The 21,242-nt window shown below is 45.0% G+C and overlaps 2 protein-coding genes across 2 annotated transcripts; both read right to left on the bottom strand.

Moving 5' to 3' along the window:
- Positions 1-861: 861 nt before the first annotated feature.
- On the bottom strand, positions 862-14,814 carry LOC121672657 (signal recognition particle subunit SRP72). Its single transcript, XM_042045399.1, has 19 exons — positions 14,650-14,814; positions 13,493-13,613; positions 11,589-11,712; positions 10,642-10,785; positions 9,756-9,867; positions 8,655-8,686; positions 7,964-8,088; positions 7,812-7,869; positions 7,513-7,644; positions 7,011-7,139; positions 6,455-6,527; positions 5,802-5,866; positions 4,713-4,808; positions 4,148-4,251; positions 3,474-3,551; positions 2,721-2,858; positions 2,415-2,452; positions 1,941-2,100; positions 862-1,118 (listed from the first exon to the last, which is right to left on the bottom strand). Exons 1-19 carry the CDS (start codon positions 14,756-14,758, stop codon positions 944-946), a joined length of 2,013 nt encoding a protein of 670 aa, XP_041901333.1. The 5' UTR covers positions 14,759-14,814; the 3' UTR covers positions 862-943.
- Positions 14,815-15,855: 1,041 nt separating this feature from the next.
- LOC121672658 (leptin receptor overlapping transcript-like 1) lies at positions 15,856-21,071 on the bottom strand. The gene is made up of 3 exons (XM_042045400.1): positions 20,924-21,071; positions 19,355-19,541; positions 15,856-18,330 (listed from the first exon to the last, which is right to left on the bottom strand). Exons 1-3 carry the CDS (start codon positions 21,025-21,027, stop codon positions 18,214-18,216), a joined length of 408 nt encoding a protein of 135 aa, XP_041901334.1. The 5' UTR covers positions 21,028-21,071; the 3' UTR covers positions 15,856-18,213.
- Between the last annotated feature and the right edge of the window lie 171 nt (positions 21,072-21,242).

The raw sequence follows: 21,242 nt of genomic DNA, 5'->3' as shown, positions 1-21,242 counted from the left end.
AAGATAAGGAAGCAACCATCAGCAAAGCGGCAACTTCCCAAGAACCATTAACAGCCTTCCTGCACAGACACAGCGAAACACCTCAATAAGGTGTTAAAGATCCAGACCAAAATAACCATTGGGCCAAGAGGCACGTGCAAGGCACATGTAGGGTGGGCACTTACAGTCTCAAAGGTATCATTTCTTGGGGTTTTCTTTTGTTCGGAGTCCCTCTCCAGAGTCACCGAGCTTAAGCCGACCTCCTGCTGTACCACTCTTAATTTATTTTTATAAGCCCAACACCTACGACTTAAGAAACACAGGGTCAAGGCCAAAGGAGGAGGAAGGGCACTTGAGACAACCACACACATTCCACTCACCTTTGTTTTGCCAAGCCCTTTAGAATATGGCAGCTGGCTTGCAGAAAATGGGACACTGAATCCGCTGCTATATATTTCACCATGCTTTCTCCTACCAGTCTTTGTTATCCCCCTTCAGATTATCTTATCCTGTTATAATAAAGCCCTGATGTTGTTTTCTAAGATGCTTTGTGCCTTGGCTCTTTGGTGGTCAAGGACTGACATAAAGACCAGTTCTTGCATCATGCATAGATAAATCTGCTAAAGGCCTAAACTGGCATATGCAGGAGGAGCATGAAACTGTATTTCAAGAAATTCTTGTTTATCCCATATCTCTTAAATGTCTGGCAACACAGAAAGAGATTTCTTCTTAGGGGCTACATTTGACTTTGATGGCAACCAACCCAAGTCACAGTGGGGGCAAATGTGAGGAAGGGAACTTGGAAAGCAGACACATGACACTTATACCAGCCCATCTCCCCCCAGACCACTGACAGGCAGGACAGAGATCCAGATGCCAAGAGTCTTTCGGCAGCACTTGCTTTTGACCTTTATTCTGCAACCAGCATCACCTGTTGAAGGAGGGAGGTTACACATCCTGCTTTTTACCACCCTCCTTTAGCCCCTTTCTTCTTTTTCTGCTGCTGTTTCTTCTTGGTGGCTGGAGCACCCGCGGGTTTTTGGTGCCTGGGAGGGATGACGTTACTTGTAGCCGATACAGCTGCCCCGCTGCCGGGCCGAGGGGAGGTAGGTGGGCTGCTGGCAGTTCTACTGGCATCCCTGCAGGAAGGCAAGAGAAAAAGACACCGTGTGGGTTCACAACCACCTGCAAGATGTGGTACTAATGCAGGGAGCTGGCAGTGAAAAACAGCAGCTGCCCCATTAGGTAGCATTATGTATGGGAGGGCACTCATGCAAGATCTTAAATAGCTCCAACATACAGAAGGAGCTGATGGAGGATAGGAACATGTCTCAAAGGGCAGCAATCACCTCCCAGTTGATGTTCACTAGACAGCGTAAGTCCCTGACAGTGAAAGCAAGGCTAACTTTCTTCTTGAATAGACATGTGACAGCTCATGCAACACACAAGAAGCCTTTCAGGTCCCACTCTTAGGCAGTGCAAACCCAGCATTCTTCCTCTCAGATGCTAATAAGACACCATCTTGCTGTCAGGCTTCTTACTAATGGTAATTCTTGATTCCAGCTCAAATAATCAGTGTCAGCTTAGAAGGAAGTATAGTGTTTTCTCAAATCATGGCTAACGTTCTGCAGCTGCCAAAAGACTTGAAAGCAAATTGCTCAAGAGAAAGCATGCAAAATCATCTCATTACCAAAGCTAGGAAAAGCACATTAAAGACTATGGGAATTTTACTTGCACACTGGCAACTTCAAGTATGGCTATCTTATCACACTGGTTTTCAGGAACCTATAGGGATCTCCAGGGAGAACAGAGGGTAGCAGGTTCAAGCAGCAAAGTACAATGTCACTTGTGCTACCTGCAGGTGGTGTGGTGACAGAGCTGCAGCAGAGCAACACAAACACAGCCCTCCCAGCTGCCCAGGAGTGAATCTCCATATCAATCCTTGCAAAATGGGTACTTACAGTTCAGAGGAGCCAGTTGTGGTTGAACCCTGAGTCCCCTTGCCAACCTGATCCTTCTTCTTGCCCTTCTTCCGTCCACGATAGTAGGACCGCTCTCGCATTGGAAGCCACCGCTCAGGGTCAGGAGTCACCTTGGGGTCATAGTTCTTCGGCAGCTTTCCTGAAGAACATCCAGTGCCAGGAAATGAGACTGGGGTCAACACACTAGAGGCACCACCAAGGGACATGCATGGGATGTCAATAAACAGGCAGTGCAAAGAGACCAGCAACTACATCATCCTATCAGGGTGTTCCTCTCACTTCTGCAGTAAAATGCCCCAACCAAACAAGCTATCATGAAGATCCAGGTTCCCAGAGACCCAGTCCTAGCAAAGGGCTCTAGCTCCTAGGGACCTGGAGGCTGGCTATTTGAAGAAACAACCTGGCGAGCTCTCTGGAGCTGTGCCATGTCAACAGCTAGGAAATACAACTTACCCTTCTTTTTTTTCTTCTTTTTCTTCACTTCGCCTTGTCTGAAAGGGAAACAAGACACTGTGACACAGCAGAGACAGAGCAGACAAGTCAACTAAAAACCAGCTCTGGCAGAACCTAAAACATCTCTCTAAGAACTTGGTATGCTGCTACATAAAGCTCCTTGCAGTTAAATAACAGGCTCCCTTTGCACCAGCCTGCCTTCTGCAGCAATTACCACACCAGGTGTGGTTCTTGAACCACCCCAAAGAAGGATGCACCAGAGCTATAGCAAGAAAACAAAATAAACAATATAGCAGCCTGCTTTACCCTTGCTCCTTCTGCTGGTTGTCTCCAGTGAGCTTCCCAGCTTTCTTCCGAACATAGGTTGCTCCATGGGAGTTCTCCAGCGCATCAACATCTACTTTCAGTGACATGGTGTCTGAGGAAGGCAAGTGTTTGCTAAGACTGCAAGGGAAGAGTTCAGGGATGCAAACCAGCAAGGATAAACACCCATGTTCTTCCAGACACCAAGAAACAACTTCAGCTTAAATAAATTCTGTCTGTTAGCAATGCAGACACCAGACAGGCCTATTTCCATCTCTCTCACTAGCTTTTTACACAAGTTGGGATGAGCTGCTTAATCACCATCTGCCTCATTTTTCCCTCTTTAATGTGGGGACAGAGGGAGCAACTTCCTGTGAAAGTGGCTCAGCTGACAAAAGCAGAATGTCAACCATATTTTGGGTGAGCAAGAGCTTAGCCACATTTTATCAGTCCTGCCTTACTACCATAGATTTAAGATTCCGACAGAAAAGATGGAGGTGCTCTTATTTTTGGTTCTACCTTGTCTTATTAATTCTCAAAGAGAAGGAGGCCAAAGATAAAAGGGTCCTGAGATATCACAGTAATGAAGCCAATTGGAGAAATAATGTAGCTCCAGACAAGTTGACCTGGATATGTAGCTGTTCTGGAGAGGTTCCTTGCTGTTCTTTGGGTAAGAGTGGGTCTGAAGTCCCCACACAGCTGAAAGTCCAAGGAAGCAATGCCCAAACACCTCTTTCACCACCATTAAAAGGATACACTTTAGCTTTTTCAGGGTCAACCAGGGAATAGGCAGAGATGAGCTGTGCCAGGGTATGCACATCTTTTGGGTTTTGCCTTTGTAGAGAAAAGAAAAAACCAAAACAAAACAGAAAAGGACCAAGTTACCAATGTTGCTCATCCCAAAGACTGGTAACACCAGGCAGTGCTTGCTGCTGCAGCACAGTTGCTATCTGTGGGGACAGGCTTATTAGTATGTGGTCTCCTCCAGCGCAGCAAACATCGCTGGTGTGGACAAAGGGAGGTGTAGACAACTTCACAGTATCATGAAGCAAGCAATGAAAGATGAAAAACTCAGTAGCAAAGGCAAGCTAACACTCCCCTCCAATAAAAGATCCCATTAAGTGCACAAAAGAAACTAAAACCTAGACATCCGTGTTTATGTAGCACTAGAAAAAACTGCATTCCAGTCCCCAAAGCAATGTTCACTGCACACAAGAGGCCTCTGGGACAAGTCTACCACGTTTTCAAGTGAACATCAACTATAGATCAAGTTAATTATCTCCCCTTCTTCCAAAATACGGCCTTGCATTGAAGCCCCTGTGCAAAAGCAACTCTAAAGGACAGCTACAATTGTCAGACACTGCCTGCCATCAGACAGCTTGCAGAGGACTCTGGGTGGAGACCTGCTGCTCAGCAATCACCCAACTCACTTCCAGAGCTCCTCCAAGTCGCTGATTGCTTCCTTCTTCCTGCCATGCTTTAGTTTGAAGTTGGCAGCTTCCCTTATCAGTGACAAATGGACAGGAGACTTTGGCTGAAAGACACAGCAGCCATGATTAGATCCTTATCATCACAGCATGGAGCCCAGCTCTAGCTGGCTTTAATGCCCTTGAGGCCTGGCCAAGGAGAACTGAGTGAACATCCTGTCATGCAGAAAGCAGACCACCTTTGCAGTCTGGGAAGTGAGGCAGAACTGCATGCGACAAGGCAGTTTGCTGCTCCACCATGTTTTCCCATCAGGGAGAAGTCCTGATTGTTACATTTGGGTATCCATTGTTGCCACTCTCCTAATCTGACAGCAGCTGCTTCTCCCTATTTGCAACACATCTAAAATAATGTATTATTGATAAATGCTCACAAAACAGGAGCTCACCCGTCTCCAAACCCCCAACTGGATAACTGCTGGGGCTACACATCAACAGGAAAAGCTGAATTGGACTAGCTAGGTAATACCAAGACAGATTCTTGCACATTAGCTCCTCTGGTCTGACTTGCCTGGTATTGCTGATACCACTGGATAGCCTGTGTGAAGACCTCAATTGCACTGTCAATATCCTCTTCGTGACTGTACATTGTCACCAGCGCAGACACCTGCAAACATTCAAGAGCAGTATATAGCAGATCTTCATGCAAATTGTCTGTAGCCAGAGTTTCAGCAGTTAAATGATGGGATTTCCCAAAAGTAAAGTCAGTGTGAGCTTTCTGCTCTGTTCCTAAAAAACAGCTGTGGTAAGGGGCAGGATACCCAGGCCAGATCTTCCTACCCGAGTCCCTCCCAAAGGAACATCCCCATCATCTTTCTCCTGTGGTACAAGCCTAAGATTGCATTCACAGAAGGATTCTTGTCTTGGCACTTTATTTGCTTATCACAGGACTCAGTTTCATTAGAAAATCTTTTTCATCCCCCATTCTCTGTTGTAAGAGCTATGAAAAAAGAAATCAACACTGAAGAGATGATAAGGATACCATCCATTTGCCAACCTCCCAGTCACAAGTAGAGGTGATCCAGGAAAAGGAGCTGTTACTGTTAACTGCCCCTATAAATTACTTTGATCATCACACTTAAAATTGGAACAGATCCACAACTATCAGCCCCTGTTCAAGATGCTTATGCTGAACATGCGAGCATTTACAAGGTCATCAAGGTTTTCTGAATACCAGGTGTGGATAAGCATGCAGACCAGGGTGATGCTGCAGGGATGGAACACAGTACTTTCCCCCTAAGGCCTCTTGTCCTAAAGATGCTTCTAAAATGTCCCAACAGTACATACCAGCAACCAGCAGTTTGCTCCAGTCATGTTATGCAAGTAAATCCAGGCAACATGCAGGACTACGAGATTACCAGGGAGCGGGAACACTGGCAGAGAGCATTCTCTGACAGAGTACTTCTGTGGCTACGTTCAGGCTACCTGAAGCAAGTTACAATACCACCTTTGTCCAAGACAAGGAAGATGGGCTCAGAATCCCTGTAGACACTTCAAGTCAAGTGGAAACCACGGGGAAGAGGCAAAAAGGAGCAGGCAGTGCAAAGCTCTCCTACAAGGGAGACTTGTGAAAACACAGTTCAGACTGAGTTTTGCTTACCATACCAGGCTTGTGCTGCAGTTCTTCTATGCTCCTCAGGATCATGCAGGCTTTGGTAACACTACCTAGAAGAGAGACAAGGAAGAACACACTCTGAATGGCATCACAACACCTGATCCCACCAGTGAACTTCGAGCCAAAGGTAAACAACGGGGACAGAACAATTCCCCTTCTCACAACATCTCCCCCGTTCCAGGAATTAAGGATAAGCCTCCACACAATGGACCTTTCTGCCCTTGCCACATCCTGCAAGGGTTCAGGAGCAAGCTTTGGCTACCAGGGAGTTCTCTTCAGGCTCAAGTCTGTGCTGCCCGACTGCATACAGGAATGGTACCATTGTGGAGCCCCACACTGCTCCCAAAATTATCCTGCCCCAGAACAGATTCAGCCATATCATTCACAGAGACTGAGGGCATTTCTGCCAGCAATCTGTGGAGCCTGTGTATCCAGACATCAACCTATAAGCATTAAGCTATATAGCTACAGCATTAAGCTATAAGCATCCTACCATAGCTAAATATCTGAAAGTATCTCTGCTCTGCACCCCTGTCACAACAGTGACTGCAGCAAAGATTGCCCTGAAGTCTGATTTTCTTATCCCTTCTACCATTATCATGTGCAGACACTTCCCAACAAAAGAGGACACTAGATACCTTGAGCAATTTTTAGCTGGGCCATCGTCAGCTTGATCTCAACTGCATTGGCAGGGTGCTGGTCTGCGAAGTCCTGAGAGTCAGAAGAAACAACAATTCAACTTGTGCGTGGGCAGCAGGCTGCTGCTTTGGTGAATCATATGTCATGCTCAGTCACAGCAAGCTGGCAAGAGCCAAAAGAAGCTTTCCAGCACAGGCAGGCTTCAGCACACAGCAGAGGAGGACCCCCAAGTCTGCCCTTTCAGATTTCTGTCCCAGGCCACTCATTCCCTCCAAAAAAAAGGGTGTAAGCAGAGCAACAAAGCCTACTGCTCACCCTAGAAGTCTACTACAGCTTCCTAAGCATAAAAATCAGAGGTGTAAGGGAACTATTTCCCTTTAAAAGCAGAATTGTTCAATTGGTGCGAAGGCTTTCCAGTAGCATTAGACCAAACCAAAATAAGGAGTCAGATACCCCTGGAAATTGAAACCAAACAAAACATACTAAGGCAAAACAGCACAGGAGAACACAAAGCACAAGTTTAAATGGAGCTTGGCCAACTTTCTCTTAACCTACCTGCAGAAGCCCTACGGCCTTTGCATGCTGCTTCTCACGACACAGCTGGGCTGCCTGGATAAGCACAGGGAGCAGGTGCTCAGGGCTCTGGGACTGCAGGCTTGCTGACAGCTTGCGGCACTGATCTGCCTGAGGAGTGGGAAGAGAGAATACACTTTTCTCAACCTCAGCGAGCACCTTACACAGGGCTAAGAAACCAACAGTATCTAAGAAGAGATACTAGTGATGACTCCCCTGAAATGACTACACAGAACCAAGATGAAGTCCTCTTAGTGGCACTTCAGACACATCTAAGAACCCCCATATCCCTTCCCTATAGCAATACCCAAGTCACTAAACAGAGAGTTGTGTTTGCAGGGGTGATTTTGTTTTTCTGCTCACTTATGTGCCTAAACCAAATGGCCTTATCTTCTGACACAGAACAGCTGCATCTCCATTTTTGCCCAGTCAAAGTCCCGTGGATTTAATCTGTAGCTACTAACTGCAGATCAGTCTCCCCTACCTGGTTAGTGTACATTGCAAGCAAAGCTTTGTTGAATTCAATTGCCTGGAGCTGCTTCTTGGAGAGTTTATGCTCAACACCTTCTGCATTGGTCAGCTTCACCTTTTTCTTTGAATCAAAGACATTTTGGTCCTGGGGAAATTGCACATCATGAGAAGATTTCACTACATTCCTCGAAGAAGAAAAGGTCCCTGGGTTTGCAATTTAACTACTGTTTAAGAAAATGTCTTTACTGATTATCTCCCTTCCCTCTACAGAAGCAGAGAAGCAAGTTGAGTAACTGCAATGAAATTCTTTACCTTGTTAATTGTGATGATATTATTTGCAATGACAGCAAGGAGTCCTACATCTGTTGGCCTGCAAATAAGAAAAGCAGAAAGCATACTGTTACTGAACAGCGGTCTCTCACAGATGGAAGGCTGAGCATTTGTTGAAAAAAAAACCTCCTTACTTCAACTTGATTATTTGATTGTAGAGCTGTAGAGCATCCTCTGTACGCCCCTGCAGTTGCATGATATAAGCCATCTGACCATGAATAATAGCCAGTTCAGCCTCAATGTCTTCCTCTGTCACATCCTGAAGGAAAATCAAAGCAAAAAGCTGCTATCTCACCTCTCTGCCCCTGGCTTCAGCATTCTGCTGGCAAACGTCTGTGAGCATTTCTGGGCAGTATTAGCGGCAAAGTACCCCAGCTGCCACAGGTGAAGGTTGTAGCCACAGCACAAACAGAAGCATATCTGAGCTAAACTGGGAGAAAAGAAAGCTTCACCTACTCCAGTGAGAATCTGAAGATAACCTTAACTTGTACATTGAATCTGCCCCTCTGCAACGATCGGTTACAAATTCCCTGTTTGTCACCACCCACTCAAAGTGTTCATCCCTAGCAGGGGTAGGTCACAGGGAGGTTTCACACAACCTGTACCCTTCTACCTGCCCCAGAACAGGCAACTATGCAAGGAGCACAGCAGCAAACAGCTTGCAGCGTCAGCTGCCCTCCTGCAATAGCCATGACGGCTGCCCCAGCCTCACAGGCTGGTACCAGCAGAGCAGCACTGGCTCTCCTCTGGCTCTCTGCACTTTGTGACTGCACCCTCGCTCCTGCTGCTGCAAAGCAAACACTCTCGAGAACATCAAGAACTTACGGAGTCTTCTGACAGTGACTGGCGGCACAGCTCTGCAAGGAAAAAGAAATTGAAAAAACACACAATTTAGAAGGCTTTAGGGAGAAAAAAACAGGAAAGAAGCATGGGGGAACATAGAACTTTTTCATGTATCCCTGAAACTTCTGCAGCACTACAAGTCTGATGATGGATGGGACTGAGTATGAGGGAGCAAACTAAATGATGTGGAAGAAATATCAAGGGCACAGAAGATACTGTCCCTCCCAGACACTCAATTTCTCTCCTAAGCAAATTTCCTTAGATATAGTTCCCGATTTTTCCCATAGGGATCACTCAGCTGCAACTGTCTTGTGAGTTAGGTGCTGCAAACCTGCAATATTCAGTTTACATCACCCTTTATGTGGCATCAATTCTGTTAGTTTTCAATATCCATACTAGTCAGTTCTTAACTTTCTCATACTTCACCAGAATATCACTTGTTTGCTCTCCAAAAGATTACTATCAAAGGACATAGGCTCAAATTACACACGCTTATCAGTTGTATGGGACAGCTGTTATTCTTCATCAAAACTGACACAGAACTGACCTATTCATCTGCAAGACCAATTAGATCAAACAGAACTAGTCCTTCCTAGTTCTCTTCCCAACCTGCTTTTTAAACAGACAGAATCCCCCTTTCATCCCAGAGAAAAAAAAAATCTTCTTTGCTAAAAGCTCATTTACTGGCTTATACTGATTTCATACCATGAAGTATTTTGAACTTTTATAGCATGTATTTAAATACATACTCATACTAACAAAATCAGGAGTTAGAACAGATTAGACATCTCATGCTTATGAGAAGAGATTACACCCACCTCTATATCCTGCTTCAAAAAACTGCTCAAAGTTATTGAACACAAATCAGGGGGCTATAGGAGAGCCAGGAGATGGTACATGCTGCATGGCTCTGGAAAAGAGCTGCAGAGGAACACTTCTACAAAAACACCAGCTTTGCAACAAATCCTGCTGCTGGTCAGTTTTTAAATTCTCAAAACCTCTTTTCCTCTGATTTGCGTCTACAGAGAGCAAATAACTACTTCTATCACACAAAGTTTCCCTCTCACCTCACCAGGCTTTTACCTTCTGCTTTTTGTAGTTTTTTCATTGCTTCATTCAGCTTTCCTTGCCCAATCAACGCACATGCACTGTTATAACACAGCTCGTAGGTAGCTTCTCGAAGGCCTAAATCCTCCTAGCATGAAAAACAAATATAACACTGCATAAACACCAACTGATCGGTACAGATTTGACAGGCAATGGACACAAACTAGAGATTTCCTGTACATTCAAACTAATCCTTGCAAAATAAATTTAAGAGGCAATTTGAACAGGGCACACACCTGGCAAGTAAGCTGCAGCACAAAGGATCTTCTTCCCTCACACTGCACGAAGTTGGAGGCAACTGACAAGGCAGCAAGGGAACTCCAGCCTGAACATGAGGACTACTTAGGCTGGTGCAAGAGGGCAGGTAAGAACTGCTGCTCTAGAGAACTAGAAAGTGGATCCACAGCACTGAGCAGATAGCTGAGCACGCTGTGCACACATCCAAGGACAAGGATTTCTAAGCAAAACATTACAATCTGCACTGTTCTTAACAAAAATGTTCCCAAGCACGGCTGGGTGATCAGAGCAATTAGCTTTAACCCTGGGCAAGAGGGTAATGAGAGAGGAAAGTACTAGTCACCACAGGTGTTCTGCTAATGCAGGTTCAGGAAAATCTACTTCCTGTTCTGCTGTAACATCTAATAGTACAAGCTTTCTAGAGATCAAAGGTGAAGTGTAATTCATGAACAATAACATTTATTCCTCCATACAGGGAAAACCACTAGGTGATCTTCAACACACTCAGAAATCTTTGAGACAGGAACACATTTCTGTCCTGTTCAATATCTACAGTTCAATACAATCTGTATCCCTTATTCCTTGGCTCTCACTCTTACACCCATAGACACACATACTCACTTACTGGCACCACCTTCTCCCATGTGCTTTGTGCTGCCACAACAGCAGAGAGGTTGGTTTTTCTCTCCTCCTCATACTCATCCTGGGAGTTGCGGATGAGATCCCTGTATGCAGCCAGACAATCATCATAACGCTCCAGTCTGTACAACTGAGAAAGGAAAGGGGTTAGCCTTCAGAACAGTATTTTTCTGGGCATGCTGGTAACTACAGCCTCCCTCCTCCCTCCCCATGGACTGGGGGCAGCAGAGCATCATATGTTTTAAGCTGAACACTACTAACATTTGCATCTACCTTTTAGGGGCAAACTATACAGACTGTACTTGCAAAGACTCAAGCAGTGACACCAGATACCTGCACAAATATGACACAGCTCTTACTCCTAAAACAGCTTCTTTAAAAGCAGCAGTTTACTCAGTTTTGTCCTCAAATAGCCTTCTTCCAAATTAGATCGCCTCTCTAAGAAAGAAATTAAATGAATGGTCTTTCATGCAGCTGAGAGAAGATAGCCAATTCTTCACAAAACTGTTCTGATCAACCAGGAAAAAATGAGAGGAAAAAGCAAAACTTCTTTTCTGCATCGCTTTTAATGCCTGAGATGTCAGGTCCCACAAACCATTCCTGAAGACATATCTAATGCAAACAGATGGCTGAAACACTAACAAATCCCACCAGATCTCTTTCTTCCTCAACCAGATGGCTAATACCAAGCCAGACCCAGGAAGGGAGTGGAAGTCACAGATGTATTGTTTTGGTTCAGTGGGAATAAGATGATGACTCTATCTCCAGAAACAGGCAACTGAAGCTCCACAGAACTTTGAGCAGTTGGAACCGTACCTGTCCTTACCTTCAAGCCAGAGAAGGAAATTCTGTCCCCATACTTGCCCCCCACTAAAGGAGGGACAAGGCATCCAGCATATGAAACTCCCACCAGGAAGAAAAGCTTCTAATTACCACTTGTCCATAAAGCTCCTTCAGTTTGTCTGTCTGCTGACTGGCACTCTGAATGGTCTTGAGAGCACTTTCAATACGGTTCAACCTGTATTCACAGTAGGCCTTCTCAAAGGCAATAACATCACTGCAAGGACAAGACAAAGGCTGACAGCATGCACTAGTTTCCATTCAACAGCATTCACCCACACATAAGCAGCCCTAATTAGTCACAGACTGCTACATAACCAAAAATCTAAAGACACGATCCCAGATTACTGAATTATGTATCTGTTGTGCACTGAAAGTATCTTCTATCTACTTTGTGTTCAACAGAGAAAGCGTATCAAAACTTCATCCAAAAAAAGGGTTCCTTTTTAATGGCATTTCCACACACATAGCATTCCAAATCCTCTCTGCTCCAGGCTGCCTATTGATTACGCTAATCAAATGCTTAAAAGGTAAAACAATAGCAGACTTCATTCTGTGACATTTTCTTAAGGAGAAGGCATCACATTGCAATGAACTATTGTCACAGAACACTTTTAAAGATAATTGACTCACAGAAAGAAAGGAAAAGGTCTAAAACACAGTCCCACTTACAGGCTGATACCAAGACAAAAGTAACATTAACCTATTTTGAAATATCATCACAGCAGAACTGCAGCAAAAGGGTTTGCTTTTGCCAACATAAAACTGGCTTCAAAGGAAGCTCACACCAGCAGGGAAGCATTCCCAAAGAAGCAGAGCCTTGAATGCTATGTTCCACCTACTCCCTGAGTTACCAGTTAAGCCAAAGGAAAATTAATCAGCAATTCCTTTCGTTCATGCCCATGGCCACTTATAATCAGCTTTTCTTTGCCTATTTAAAATTATCTCGATTCAACTGAGTATTGAGGAAGTTTGAAAATTAATGGCATTTAGAATTAAAGCAAAGCAGCCTCAGTGCAGGACAGGAAAACTTCAAAGACAGACCAAGAACCACCACTTTCCTTGCTCTGCAGGACATAGAAACAGACACACAGTAGAGTGAACCTAAAGAAGTTATAGGAAGAACTCTGAAACCAGTTGAATATAAAACAAAATATTCCTCCTCCTTACCAAATAATAAAATAATAAGCTAAAAAACTTGAATTAAACCCTTTTGTCCCAGGTAAGAAGGAATTGGTGAACAGGGTAATTATGTGTTATTCAGATGTGAACAAAAACAAGGGTATGTTTCATCACACTGATAACTTCAACACACCTTTCTGGGAAGTTCCTTAATAAGAACAGTAACTGAAATACAAAAATTTTGCTGCCAGCCAGTTCTTGGGTAGCACTTTTCATCCTTGTCACTGCACAAAGAGCATCCTTATGAGGAATAAAATTAGAATCTTAATGACACAAATGAGAAGCTTGACTTGTTCTTAAACACAGTTTGTCTCTGAGGTCCTGATTTTGAGAGGATGCACAAAGGGCTTGCACCACCCCAGAAGCTGAGGCAGTTTCTTCAGGCTGGCAGAGAAAAGGACCCCAAAGAGCTGTATGGTGAGACAGGCAAGCAGAGCCAACAGCTCACTGCCACCAACAAGGCTTCTCCCTTCTCACTTCTCTCCCTGAGAGATCTGTCCCCTTCCCTTGTACCAGCTGTGCTACCCAGCCATACCTACAAGCAGAATCAGCACGTGAAAGAGGCTGAAAACTAGGTTAGGGACAATCCCTTCAACAGTAACAGCAAGATGTTTAAGACTGCCTCAAACTCAACCAGACCCCATCTCACCTCCTCCCAAATATCAGTGTGTCACTGAGAAGACCAACCCCAATGCCTCTGAGCATATCCTGCTCTTTATTTTGCTGCTTTATTAGTCCCCTCCACTGAAGCTGCAGCAGCTTCTCAAGGACTTAGGAGTTTCATATTTTGTAGAGCACAGCAAACCATAACTCACCTGGTTAACACTTTAGTGTGGGTATTGATTACACCAAGGGCTTCCTTGAAGTTCCCATTCTGGATAAGACACACTACTTTACACTGAAGTGCAGTCACATCATCTTTGTTGATCTGCAGTACTGGAGAAGAAACCAGTTTCAACACAACAATCCAACTCACTATCAAACACACTCAAGCTTTTTAAGAGCCTCATATTGTTACAGCTGCAAAAACCCATCCCAGACAGTGGTCACGTCAACTTAAAGCATCCTGGCATGGCTTGCTTTGGCTCAGATCATGAAACAAACCCCATCAAGATAAAAGAATCCAGCATAAATCCTGAACTTACCTGAAGCATCCGCTGTGCTAACATGTATGGAAGAGGGATGCACCGAAGGGGCTGTACACACCTGGGCAAACCTTTCAATGGCATTTCACTTCCAGGCAGAGAACACAGTGCCAAGGCCCCAGTGCCACGTAAAGGATACACAGGAAGGAAAACAGCAGGTACACAAGAACAGTGTGGCTCTCATCGGGGAATCACTTTACATGCTAAAACTTTCTGCCAGTGGATGACAGTGAGGGAGAACTAGAAGAGAGCCATGGGTTCTGCTATTTGATTTTTTTTCACGGATGCCAGCTTTTCTAGGAGAGGAGATGAATCCCTACTGCCTAGCAGCAAAGACAGAACTTTTAACCACAACGTGCCTTATACTGCAATCCCCTTTTGGATGCCTAGCTACAAAAACAACACACCTCAACGCAGACTCTCCGTTCCGAGCAAGTTATTGCTCCCAAGTCAGTTGGTCCATATGCACAACACCACTCCTCCAGTTCCCGGGGGAAAAGCCCTCCTTCCTCCCATGATCAAAACGGAAGGAAAACCCACGAGTTTTCCTTGAAGGCTTGACCCACAGCAAGGGATGCGCGATGCAACACAAGCACCCGATGGCTGTGATACAGCAGCGGAGCCTGGGCCCCGGCTGCCCCTCTTCCCTCTACCCCAACACAGTAAGACCCCCGGAGCCTTTGCCCGCAACCCTGCTCCCGGCACGAAGCCTACGGACGGACACCACCCACTCCCCGCCACACGGCAGCGCTCCTCCACAAGGCCAACGCGCCCGGGCAGAGACCACAGCCCCGCGGGGCGGGGGCCGGCGCTGCCGCCGCACTCACTCTTATTGACGGACTTGAGCGCGCGAGCGAAGTCGCCGTTCTGGCCGCAGCGGTTCACCTCGCTCCACAGCCCCGCCGCTGCCGCCGCCGCCCCCGCGGCTGCCGCCATCTTGGCACCGGGACCAGACACACGTCGCGGGGGCGGTGCTGCGCCGGAAGCGGAAGTGCCGAGCGGGGCCCCGCCCCCCACCGGCGCCGGTGCCCTTCCGGCAGCCCCGCCCCTCCCGGCGCCTCCTCTCGCCCTGCCCCGAGCCGGTGATGTGTGATTGTGTCAGTGCGCTACAAGGTCTTACTCCTGCGGGCAACGCTGCGAGTATGAAGTGTAACAAGGGCAAGTGCGGGTTCTGCACCTGGGCAGTCCTGGTTGTGTGTACAGACGGGAGAACGAGAGGCTGGAGAGCAGCGCTGCAGAAAGGCCCTGGCAGCCAGGAGGGCCAAGCGTGCCCTGGGGGGCATCAGGCACAGCATCGCCAGCCGGGCAGGGGAGGGGATTGTCCCACTCTGCTCTCCTCTGCTCTGGGGCAGCTCCCCTCCAGTGCTGGGGGCAGGTCTGGGTGCCACAGTATAAAAATACATTAAGTTGTTAGAGAGTGTCCAGAGGAGGGCCATAAGAATGGTGAAGGGCCCTGAGGGGAAGCTGTGTGAGGAGCAGCTGAGGTCACTTGGTCTGTTCAGCCTGGAGAGAGGGGAGACCTCCTTGTGGTCTTCAACATCTTCATGAGAGGAAAAGGAAGGGCAAGTACGACCTCTTAACTCTGGTGCCCAGTGACAGGACTCAAGGAAACAGAAAGGAGCTCAGTCAGGGAAGGTCTAGGCTACATATGAGGAAAAAGTTCTTCACTCAGAGGGTGGTTGGGCACTGGAACAGGCTCCCCAGGGAAGTGGGCACAGCACCAAGGCTGACAATTCAAGAAGCTTTGTGACAATGCTCTCAGGCACGTGGTGTGACTCAGGGTAAAGGTGGCCATCACTTTGTATAACACCACCAATATATCAGGATTTGGCTTCCAAGCAGAAACTGCAGAAAAAACTGGCATGTGAGATATGACCAAAAAAGTCAGCTCAGTGCAACTTGGGACACTGGAGCCCCTCTTTATAGAGTAGTCCCAGGTAAACAAGACAAATACTCACTCTGAAGGACTAGTGAGCAATCCAGTGTCATCTCTTCCACAGGAATGACAACCACATTGGAGAAAGAACAATTAATACTTTAAACAAAATACTCTTTTTATTAGAGTATTTTTGATTAAACATACAGAACTCAAGATTGCTATTTAAAATTTGTATCGCTCGAAGTTTTTTCCTCTAGAAGGATGGTAACACAATCTCAGTGCATATTATATGGAAGGATCATACCTCTCAAGTGTCTCGCTCATAAATCAGAGCAATACTGCATGTATTTGGTGTGCAAGCAAGGAGGGAGTGCTGTAATGCAATTAACAAACAAAAAATGCACCATTGATACATACACAGTCAGCTCCATGACCAGTGATCTGGAAAATAGCATCACGTGGCTTCAGGAATGAAGGAGAAAACAGTTCCTGACCATGAAAAAGAAATAGGTAACATTCATATTTGTACAAGTCCTAGGCATTCTTCCTTTGTAAGGACTGTAGAGGACTGCAACTTTAGCCACTGGTTTGGAAGATTTTCTGAAGCCTCCATTGTACTGGGGGCCTGGGTGCGGAAATCTTGCTGAAAAAGGGGAAGAAACACATGATCCTACAGCCCTCGTGCAGCTCCAAACACCGCCATCACAGGCAGCCTGGTGAAGCACTTGTCTATGCTTGAAATACTGTCTCTTTTGGACTGGCTTCTGCACTGGAGCCTTGGTACCTGCTTGTTCCTCTGTTTCACACACATGACATTAACAAAGCAGCGTGTGTAGGTACCTACACCCCTGCTGGTCCCACCTGCCAGTACCGGTTCCTGGAGCACACCCCATTACTACCAGACTTTGTATATATCCATATACATTTATGAACATATATATATATATATATATATATGCAAGCTTTATACTTTGTTTGCATCCACACACAACTACTACAGCTAAGACCTGCAGTTCTGTGCCTTTTCATACTGTTAAGCAAAACCTAAGCAACTGTCAGCTTTTAATTCTACATGGTTAAGTTTCATAGACTTATTTTTAAAGAATTGAAAAATAAAAGTTTAGAAGTAAGTTTGGTCAAGGTCATCACTGCACATGGTACAGGAAAACCTGGTTAAGTGGTACTCATTAACTGTGTTGTGATGGAATGTCTAATGGCAGATTTATTCAAACAAAAAATCCGGACAATTGAGAGGTATGCAGAAAACTTGTCTTAAATACTTGAAGCTACATGTGCAATCTTACAGAACACAAGCTACAGTTACAGACATAACAGTAAATCTTATTAACCAATAGTGCATAAGAACTTAAAAACAGTCAGTGACATCAGTTCAGCCAGTGACTTCCGAAAAAGTCATGCCTCAGCTGCATTGAGGGGGGGGGAAAAAAACCAAAAAAAAGGGGGGGAAAAACTCAGGCAAGTTTAACACAAAGTTTTAATCTACATTTTAAAAGCTGTTTTATTATATATTTATATATATATATGCTATGTATAAAATAAATTAAAAAGGGGGAGGAGGAAATAGTTTTGTATATGCTTCAAATTAACACAGACCAGTAGTTCCATAAATGAACATTTTACCATCTTTGTGGTAAAAAGTTGACATAAAACTTCAAAACCATACAATACTTATAAATAGAAAGAGTTCAAAAGATACTTTTTTTAAAAAATGGAATTTAAACATCATTTTCTCTTCCCCTACAATACACTTGTTTTGTATGTCAGCATCAATACATTTACAGAGTATTTGAATGTCACATCCACAGAATCGGTAACAAAGCAGGTAAAAGAGCTAGTGGTGTTAAAATTTAGGACTCTTCTCCCAGATAACTCTACCTGCTCCTCAGCCTTCTCTTGAAATGAAGGCTATCAACATTCATCACCCAGTCTGAGGTATGGGCAGAAGAAAATCTGCAACCGGTACTCTCCAACCCACCTTGCCTCTGCTAAAATATAACAACAATCTATTGATCTGGTAATTGGCAATGGTGGTGGGCAATCTTTTACCTCCATTCAGCTTGTATATAATTTAATCCTGGTATTAAAAAAAAAAAAATTGAAACATAGTATTAATGCTTAACTTAAAAAACAAAAAGAAAACCAAAAAAACCCCACCAAAACCCCCCAAGTTTAAATCTTTGAAACTATGTTTAAATGTTGTTCCTGGTTTAAAGCTTCACATAAAACATTGGACAGAAGGATAACAATTTTAAACCAAGAGAGCACCTAAAAACATACCATAGGTAAAAATGAAATCAATCATCTCTCCACTTCATAAAAACGTAGAAACCCTGTCAGCAACAGTAGTACACTCAGAACGAACAATGTCAAAAGGAGCATCTAGAATACTCAAGAGGCTTGCTACGCTACTTCTCTTTATTGCCCATTCTCTCATTTGTATGGATGGCCACTGCATGACAAGACGCCTGTGGATAGTTCTCTTATCTTCCTTTCACCACTGCTGCCAGCTGAAGTCGTCATTGCTGCCAAAGACCAAGAAAAATCCTAGGATCGTAGCAAAGATGACTGTATTCCCGGTAAGAACGAGTGCACACGCGCCCCAGTAAATCTGTGAACAGGGGGAATTCAGTTAGACACGTTTGGAGTTGAACCCTAACAAGACAAAAGGTAACATCTTATTGTCCCATTCTCAACAAAGTTCAGTAACATGTCCATGATGCAAGAGGCAATGTCTCATTACTTGTGCTTACACCGAGCAGGCTGGGTTTACCCAAAATTACTTGACAAATTCACAGCCAGCCAAGCAGCACTGCAAGTTTCTCCCAGCTGTACTCAAAGCACAGGCTAGCAGGCTCAACTGGTTTGGTATGTAGAGTAAGGCTAGACAACAGCATCAAACACATCTGCAGCCCAGCTATGCTGTAAGACTGTTAAAAACAGATATTTAAGGTCTTCAAAACCCCAGCAACAAAAAAGGAGGTGGATGTTTTCACAGGAGAGTAAGTGGATTATGCAAAGGATGTGAGGCATTCAAACTGCCCATTTGAACTCTTCTTGCCTAAAGACATTTATGAAAGTGCACCCCACGTTTTTTGACTTGGTAGCGCCTTCTGACATCCACTTTAAAAGTGAACTTTTAAAGTATTTTAGTGAAAAGCTGTATACCAGGAAGTACGTAATGAGAACCTGGAAGTTTTTAAAAATTACACCAATATAATTTACAGTCAGTAAAAAAATGCTTTTTTTTTTGTTTGTTTGTTTATTCATGCTGCTTTAGCCCAACTATTCCACAAACTGTCTTCAAAGTATTCCTTACACTTCTATATTTGGTTACTTCCCTGTTAAGTTTTCACAGTATTTTCTGTCTCATTTTCTCTGCATTGCTTTGTTAGGCTTTATTCCATGACCACGTGAAGCAATTGGCAATCACAATGGTCTGCCATGCTCCTGTTTCTGTATTGATTTTTCTTGCCAAAAGAACTCTTATTCTTGTTCCAAAAGTACGGAATTATAAGAATTATTTAGTGCATGAAAGCTTTACCTTCAATTAAAAAACAAACAAACAAACACGAAGAACGAAGTTTTCTAGAAAAAAAAATGAAAAAGCAATCACAGCTTGAAATATTACTAACCAGTTCTGCTCTTGCAAACACTATGGGCAGCCCAAACGCTGAGACCACAATGCCTGTTGTAAGGAATATTGCTAACTCCTTGCAGGCATTACTTGTAGCATCTGTGTCATCTACCAATCTTCTTGCTATGCAGTATGGGATAGGGGAAAGGATGTAAAAAAACAGAACAAACAGTGGCCAGTACTGGCTGAAAAAGAAAGGAGAAGAAAAGTTTTAGTTAACTGGATTTACTTCCTGCTCCTCCTAAAATCAATGCACTTTCCCCCATCCAGCATCCCCATTTAAGAAAGACAGACAAACCCAGAGAAGGCAAATCCTTTGCCTTGAAATGAGCTGACATTTATCCAACAGACTATTTGTGAGTGGCTTCGGCTGACCTCAACGGCAGCAGAGCTCACTAACAGGATATTCATAAAGCAAGCCTAAATCTAATGCCACCTCACAAGGTGAGCTTAACTCCAAGTTTATCCTATCAGCTGTACTTAAGAATTGCAGAGATACCATCACAGGGCCCTTACATCATTTTGTCAATAAGCTTTCAGTGCACAGATGGAGCAGAGTATTGTTCTCAGCCCATACTCAGTCACTGCAGGGAACCAAGACTTTCATTTTTTTTTTTAAATCTGAGTGCAACCGGCAGAAACCTACAAGAAGTACACCACCATATTTGGCAACACTTTGCTTTGTTGCTTGCAGCGCCCCAGACTAGATTTCTCAGGCACACAAACACAAGTGCACATTGTTTCAGTAAAACTTTACTGCATTGTTTGAAGGGAAACCGCATAAGGGTCTCCTTCCTAAGCGTTTGTGCCACTAGCAATGGTTTTGTAACAAGAGAAAGCTGGCATAAGAATTCTAGTCATATATGTAGAGAACTGCAATTCACAACCAATAACAGGATATCTAGTATTTATTCAACACTGAATAAGTAAATTTAAAATATTTTCTGTAAAATCAGCATTCACTTGCAAAGAGTCAAAGCCATAGGCCTTACTATCTTAACACCTGGTCTGCTACTGGGTATCTCCGCAAAGCTAAGAGATAGGAATCAATGTAGGGAAAGTACAGATAGCAGCTGCAATTACTCGAGATGCTACATTACCAGTGTGGGACACAGCCAAGGATGCACCTGATGGTCACTGACAGCCCAGCTATCACTAGGCAGCCACAGAAAAGGCACGTGCTTCCCTGGATAACACACACTTGCCGCCCACCTCAGGAGATGCTGCTGTCTGCCTGTCAGCCACAGCGGGACACCAGTCGAGACACTCAGGGCAGCACATCCTTTCACAGTTTGCAGCCAGGCCTGGTAGTTTAACTTCTGCTGCCATTACTTTTTAGGGTTAATTAAATCCTGAATGGTGCTTTTTTTTCCCACCCCAGTCTTTTGAAGTAAAAGCCAAGAAAGCCCAACCAACCAAAACAAAATCCCCCAAAACCCCACCCAAAAAACCTAAGGCGTCTCCTATAGAGAGAGGACTTATCAATCCACCATTATGGAAGCCGGATTACTGTGAAGCTACAGACACACAAAAAAGAAATGCAGAACAGAAGGAGAGTGCACGGTACTTGTACTGGGGAAGGGCACATCCGAGCATCAAGAACATCAGTCCGACCGCTCCCCCAAAGGACAGGCTGATCAGAGCTACAACGAGAACAGATCGAACCAACATGAAGGGTACAGCGCACCGTGTCACACACCGACCGCAGCCCGCAAACAAACGCGGGGCTCAGCGCAGCCCCGCCCGCCCGGCGGAGCGGGGGCACTCGGGCTCTTGCGGCGGCTCCCGGCCCCTCCCGCCCGGGGGCCCGCCCGGCCCCTCCCCGCGCGGGCCGCGTGCTCCCGCCGTTACCGGGCGGCCGCCGCGCCCCGCCGCGCGCACCTTTG

This window comes from Corvus kubaryi, unplaced genomic scaffold, assembly GCF_017639235.1.
Source record: "Corvus kubaryi isolate FWS band 111438036 unplaced genomic scaffold, C.kubaryi_AGA036_p1.0 64813, whole genome shotgun sequence".
Taxonomy (NCBI): domain Eukaryota; kingdom Metazoa; phylum Chordata; class Aves; order Passeriformes; family Corvidae; genus Corvus; species Corvus kubaryi.
Note: the sequence above shows the minus strand (reverse complement) of the source record. Positions and strands in the feature narration are given on the sequence as shown.

What these genes read in the sequence shown, in the direction of transcription:
- LOC121672657 (XM_042045399.1), bottom strand. Translation starts at nt 14,758, where the DNA reads ATGGCGGCAGCCGCGGGGGCGGCGGCGGCAGCGGCGGGGCTGTGGAGC. An exon ending in CATGGGAGAAGGTGGTGCCA is followed by an intron (nt 9,868 to 10,641) that starts GTAAGTGAGTAT and finishes TTTTCATGCTAG; the next exon opens with GAGGATTTAGGCCTTCGAGA. An exon ending in AATCAAATAATCAAGTTGAA is followed by an intron (nt 7,870 to 7,963) that starts GTAAGGAGGTTT and finishes TCTTATTTGCAG; the next exon opens with GCCAACAGATGTAGGACTCC.
- LOC121672658 (XM_042045400.1), bottom strand. Translation starts at nt 21,027, where the DNA reads ATGTTGGTTCGATCTGTTCTCGTTGTAGCTCTGATCAGCCTGTCCTTT. An exon ending in TGTGCCCTTCCCCAGTACAA is followed by an intron (nt 19,542 to 20,923) that starts GTACCGTGCACT and finishes TTTCTTTTTCAG; the next exon opens with CCAGTACTGGCCACTGTTTG. An exon ending in TGTTTGCAAGAGCAGAACTG is followed by an intron (nt 18,331 to 19,354) that starts GTTAGTAATATT and finishes CCCTGTTCACAG; the next exon opens with ATTTACTGGGGCGCGTGTGC.